General features: G+C 48.6%; 1 protein-coding gene across 6 annotated transcripts in view; it reads right to left on the bottom strand.

Annotated features, from left to right (window-relative positions):
• Positions 1-1,250: 1,250 nt before the first annotated feature.
• Positions 1,251-6,099, bottom strand: part of TRIM66 (tripartite motif containing 66) — a 66,975-nt gene continuing 62,126 nt past the window's right edge. For all 6 annotated transcript variants that reach the window (XM_064365198.1, XM_021675133.2, XM_021675135.2 and 3 more), the window contains 2 exons: positions 5,736-5,954; positions 1,251-5,015 (listed from right to left, as the gene is read on the bottom strand). In XM_064365198.1, coding sequence (XP_064221268.1) covers positions 4,956-5,015; positions 5,736-5,954 — 279 coding nt within the window. In that variant the 3' untranslated portion in view covers positions 1,251-4,955. The remainder of the gene's footprint in view (positions 5,016-5,735; positions 5,955-6,099) is intronic.

Here is a 6,099-nt window from a genome sequence, read left to right as displayed (position 1 = left end):
ACTGAAAGGTATTTATTCTATTTGGCAATTGGGCAGTCACTGGTGACTTTTATGAAAAAGAATAGAGGGCTGAAGAACAGCTGAGAAAGAATCAATTTAAAAAGATTCTTGTTTAAAATAACTTGACTAACAAGGAAAAGGTGTAAGGGGTAACAGACTCTAAGAAACGCTGTTTTAGTCTTGGCGAGAACCAGTTTGCAGACTGTGTGGAAATAACCAATGAAGACAGAGGCTGGAGACTCCAGCAAGCGGGAGCAGTGGGCTAAGCAAGGGAGCGGTCTTGGAGGACATACAAGAGGATTCAAGACATAAGAACTAAATAGGAGCAGGAAGGGAGGTGAAGGGAAAGTTACAAACACAGATGAATGAGAGGGGAGAGAGGAACAGCAGGCAAGGATGCTCTTGCTTTAGGGGCTCTCTTCTGCGAAGTAGACGGTGAGCTCAGTTATTTGTGGAGGGCAAAGATGGAGACATGGATGGGAATAAAAAGGATCACAACAAGTTAAAGAATTTCCAGTCAATACTGAGAGCCCAGCTGAGGCTGCCAACTGTGAATTTGTCATGCTCAGCAGCCCAGGAGGTGGGAGCAGAAAATATGATGATGCCAAAAATGGAGAATGGCTGATAGTTTCAACAAAAATTCCCTGGCACGGTGGCTCATACCTGTAATCCCAGCACTTCGGGAGGCTGAGGAGGGCAGATTGCTTGAGCCCAGGAGTGTTGATACCAGCTTGAGCAACATGGTGAAACTCTATCTCTACCTAAAGTAGAAAAATTAGCCAGGCATGGTGGCATGCACCTGTAGTCCCAGGTACTCAAGAGGCTAAAATGGGAAGATCACCGGAGCCCAGGATGCAGAGGTTACAGTGAGCCAAGATCATGCCACTGCACTCCAGCCTGGGTGACAGAGTGAGACTCTGTCTTAAAAAAAAAAAAAAAGTAGGCCGGGCGTGGTGGCTCACGTGTGTAATCCCAGCACTTTGGGAGGCCGAGGTGGGCAGATCACAAGGTCAAGAAATCGAGACCATCCTGGCCAACTTGGTGAAACCCCATCTCTACTAAAAATACAAAAAAAAAAAAATTAGCCAAGCGTGGTGGCACACGCCTGTGGTCCCAGCTACTCAGGAGGCTGACGCGGAAGAATCGCTTGAACCCAGGAGGCGGAGGTTGCAGTGAACCGAGCTTGCGTCACTGCACTCCAGCCTGGAGACAGAGCAAGACTCCATCTCAAAAAAAAAAAGTTGAAGGGGATGAGAAAGTTCAGGATGTTGATAAAAACATCAGTGTGTGATAGGCTCTGGGTTCAGGCTGGGGAGAGAAAGGAGTCCAGGAGAAAGCTGAAAGGCAAGGAGAGGAGAGAGAGGGCCGAGGTCATGGAAATGGACTAAAGGAGCAGGGCAATTTTGGCAGTACTGACGGAGGGAGAAGAGGAAGCCCAGGAGGTGGCAATCCAGGAGCAAAGGCTCTCAGTTCAGGAGGTCAGAAAGGAAGACTCTAAGTGACCCCATGGAGTGAGAGAGGGAGCAGAACAGAGCCCAGGAACAAACAAGGAGGCGCCACAGTCTTAGGAGCCAGGCAAGGAGCTGTTGCTAGAAATGGGTAGAGGCAGAGAGCCAGAGTGTGCCGGAATGGATGGCAGGACCCGCCGTGAACAGAGCCTATGGAGTGTCTGGTGGCTGCCACTCAGGTAGGGGTACTAGAGGCAGGCAAGGTGTATAGTTAGCAATTGCTGGACGTCAGGCAGGGCTAACCTACCCATGTTCTGTGGAAGAGTGCTCTGCAGTTCATCCTGAACCAATTTTTTTTTCCAAGACGGAGTCTCATTCTCTCGCCCAGGCTGGAGTGCAGCGTCGCAATCTCAGCTCACTATAACCTCCGCCTTCCAGGTTCAAGCAATTCTCCTGCCTCAGCCTCCTGAGTAGCTGGGATTATAGGTGCGTACCATCACACCTGGCTGATATTTGTATTTTTAGTAGAGACAGGGTTTCACTATATTGGCCAGGCTGATCTCAAACTCCTGTCTTCAGGTGATCCACCCACCTCGGCCTCCCAAAGTGCTGGGATTACAGGTGTGAGCCACCATGCCCAGCCAAAAAATAAAATAAAATTTAAAAATCCTGTACCAATTTTTAACTAAAACCTCCTTTCCATCAACTGAAGCTACTTTACTGTCTTATTTCTCAGCACACCCAAGAAGCTAATTTCTCCTCTAGGACCGCATGCTGTCCCATAAGAATCTAGAACTCACCGTATTTCCATTGCATAATATTGTCAATAACCAAAGGACTTGGCTGACTTCAAAACTGGGCTATTATGGGAATAAGTCAAAAGCAGGATCAGCCCAAATGTTAGCAAAGAGCCAAGGTAGTCACTTGGCTTCAGGTAGTCACTTGGCTAGAAGGATTTTTTTTTTAATTTCTAAGTCATGTTCTGGTTTTTGCATGCAAAAACAAAACAAAACCATGACTCAAAACACTGGTGGCTAGGTCCAAAGGAAAAGCTAGGGCGAGGGCAGTGCCAAGGGATAGCTAGTGTGGGGATGGTGTGATAGGCTTTGGCCTCAGCCCCACCCACCCAACCCTGATCAGGTGTCTAAAGGGATCCTCTCTGCATGCAGGCTCTCCATGATGAGAAGGGAGCATGTATCTCTCCAGCACATTACTAAGACCCCCTAGCCCAGCAAGCTGATCCTTGAGCCCAGCAGGCCACACCCAAGCTGGGAGCCTCACTGATATAAGGAAAGCCGGCTTTTAACAGGCATTTCTGCTTTAAATTTGTGGTCTCCAGTTGGTCCTGAGGAAGGATCAGGTCTGAGCCTATCACAGCTCTCACCAGCTGCCCAACGCCAAGTACAATAAAGCTCACAGGGATGGTGGGAATGTGGGCCGCACAAAGGAAAGATGACCTAGAGCAGGAATTAGTGACACGAGAACAGAGGGAATGTTGTCAAGCCAACCAAACAGAGAACAAGATTCAAACATTGAAAGGGAAATGGCCAGACCCCAAACCAGAAAGTCATGTGAGTCTTAAAGGGCAGAAACCTAAGTCCAAAGATCGCTGGACTGGTAAAGCATTGAAGACTTAGTTTCTGAACCAGAAAACAGGATCATGGGAGCCTATCTGCTTAGGAGAACATGGCACGTGCTGCTGAAAGAATGGCAAGCCAATGGGCATGGTTTGCTTTGAAGTGAAGATGATCTCTCAGCTTGGGTAGAGAAGGAAATGGACAATACCATCAACTCACAAAGAGAGAAGAAATGTTTTCTGATTTAAAAAAAAAAATGCTCATTAGCAAAGGCCCTACAAATAAAAACTTCCTTGAACTGTGTCTCTTAACAAAACCAAAGCCAGGACCTAAGACTCCCCTGAAATTAGCCATTTGATGGCAGGACCAAGGAGAGCTGTCTCAGTCCTGGCCACTGAAATGTCAGGTTCAGAACTGCCCCTGGCCACTGAAATGTCAGGTTCAGAGCTGGCCCTGGCCACTGAAATGCCAGGTTCAGAGCTGCCCCAACAGTATGAGCAATGAGTTCCTTCTCAACCAAGCCCTTGCTTGGGAAGTAGCCTGACCTCCAGTATCCTCACAAACACCTGGCGAGAACCATGCAGATCCATTCAGGCTGCAACCTTGAGCTCCTGTTCCCATGGCTTCCAGAATGCTTTTCTCTGCATTCTGGGAGAACTAAGGCTCTGAAGTTGCTTCAGGGTCACCAAAGGACACTGGCTTTTTGCCTCTTGATTTTTCCCCTGTCCACCTTAGACAAACTTCCCCCAGGAATGTCTAGATCTGACCCCTGTTGGTCCCTGAGGCCTTCTCTAACCTCCAACAAAAAGGGCTGCCAGTAAAGCTTTTTCAGGGTGGTAGACAGCCTGGGGGCAGGCTAGTCAGAAGATTCACTTCTGATCTTTGGCTCATGAACTTGGAGAGGTTGAGAACTAGAATCTCTAAGCAGGGGGAGAGGCCCAGAGGAGTGAGCTGGTTGTGGGTTACGCTCTCCACCCATGGAACTCTGTACCTGAAGCAGACAGCAGCTGCTTCACAGTATTCACAAGCAGAACTCAAGATCCAGACCTCTGAATGAGGATGATGAAGGGTGTGCCCACTGACAAGCACCAACAGTCACTTCTAGGAAGGCAGGTTCTCACACTAAAGAAGCGCGATTAGCCCAGAGTAAGGAGCACAGAGGGCGGGCTTACAAGTGGACATCTTTTTAAGTGTGCAAGTGAAATCTGAACCAGAAAATGTAAGTGGTCTCTGCACAGCCACCTAGCTCAATCAAGAATGTCACACCAGCCACAGCATTTTCACAGCAGCCACCTAAGTCAGCATCAGGAAAGTGAGTATGTAAAACAAATACCCTGAAAACCGTTAGAACCCAAATAGGCACCATTTGAGACCTAAGGCCTCTAGAAGCCTCCACTAGTCTGCACACAGCAGGTGCCTCTGTCCAGACAGGACAAGCAAAGGCAAACAGTGACAATCTTTGGCTGTGCTGGGCCAGGGACCACAGTCCTGCCATATGTCTAAACCTCTCTCCCTTCTTTTACTCACTTCTGAGCCCAGGAGGAGTTCAGGTATACACATGGCTCCTGAACCCTGGACAATAAAAGGTGAGACAAGTCTGCTTTCCTAGGCAGAAAAAAATTCACCAAGGAAGGTAGGTCCTCCCAAGCCTGACCAGGTGTGGTCTTGTCAAGTGGACCCCATACATCCGATTACTCTGATAATAACGAATGCCTTCCTCTTTCCTGTTTATTACTGTAATCTTCTCTGTAGTGGATGCACTACGGCTCCCAAATAAATGCTGTAGATGCAAATGGCAAAGAAGAGCACTACACAGTTCAATGAGACTCATCTACCACCCACATTCTGAAGAGGATAAGCTGCAAGATGGGAAGGAATGGTCAACAGGCTGGGAAAACAGCTGCCAGAGTACGCAGTCTCCTTCTGGCTCTCACACCTGGGGGATGCTGTTGGCCAGACGAAATGACATTTTCTTTGCTCTTTCATTATCCTGAAAGAAAAATACATATTAAAATAGCCAAACGTAGGCTATGTCAAGATTGCAGTGCTGCAGGGTCAAAGTATTTTATTTTACCACAGGAATGCAGCAATAAAACTTACTGAAGCCACTAAACATTGTATGCTGAGTATGGTAAGCAACTGAGGATGGCTGGTCAATCCCTGGCACATGGGAGGCAGGCAAAACATTTCTGTGGAATTGAACAGCCCTGAATGGACGTTTCTGGTCTACACAGGTGGGACTAGCCCAAAGATCAGAGGAGCTCTCTGTGCTGCAAGCAATACCTCTCCTTCCTTACCTACACCAAAGGGCTAAGAAAGATCTCTTCCTTTCTCCCTCAAATCCAAGTAGAAACCAGGCACTGAGACCAGGTAATTCCCTTCTTAGGGGCATCACAATCGCAGTGTAGTGTAACCAGCACTAAATTGGCTATTAGGACAACTGGTTTCTCAGCCCTGGTCTGCTGCTAAATGCGGGGTTACCCTGGGCAGGCAGGTACCTTTCTGAATTTCAAGTCTCGTGAGTAACTGGCATTGATGAGCCCTGTACTGCCCTGCCTTCCTCACAGGCTAAGGGGCTGGAAGAGAGGATTCACTGTCACCACTGTCTTTTGCACCACCTGAACAGCTTCACCTTAGGTTGCTGCTTGGGTGCCCTTCTGCTTGCCTGATCACCCGCCCACCTGCTGCCACTATGGCAGAAACTCTTTACCATATGTCGTCGCCGCCTCTTGGGTTGGATGCCCTCCTGCACGTAGGGAGGCCATGGGAAGCCCTGGGGAGTGGAGCGTCCACTCTCACTAGACACCTCTTCGGAGTCTGAGTCCTCCTGCCTTGGCTGGGCAAACTGTTTCTCTGGGTAGATCTCCTTCAACCAGCCCTCAAAGAACACTTCCAGGCAGCGGCCAGCCTCTGCAACCTCTGAGTCAGGCTGATGGAGAAGGAGAGCAACGATGGTCTAGCCTGTTTCTACTAGTCCATCTCTTCCAGGTCCCTCAAGAGCTACCCAGAGCACAAAGCCTGGCAGGGTCTCCTGAGGTGTCTGGAACTGGGCATTTTTTTTCCCCTAGGACTCA

Source organism: Aotus nancymaae, unplaced genomic scaffold (assembly GCF_030222135.1).
Source record: "Aotus nancymaae isolate 86718 unplaced genomic scaffold, 86718_ANA_hifiasm-v0.15.2.pri h1tg000059l, whole genome shotgun sequence".
NCBI lineage: Eukaryota > Metazoa > Chordata > Mammalia > Primates > Aotidae > Aotus > Aotus nancymaae.
Note: the sequence above shows the minus strand (reverse complement) of the source record. Positions and strands in the feature narration are given on the sequence as shown.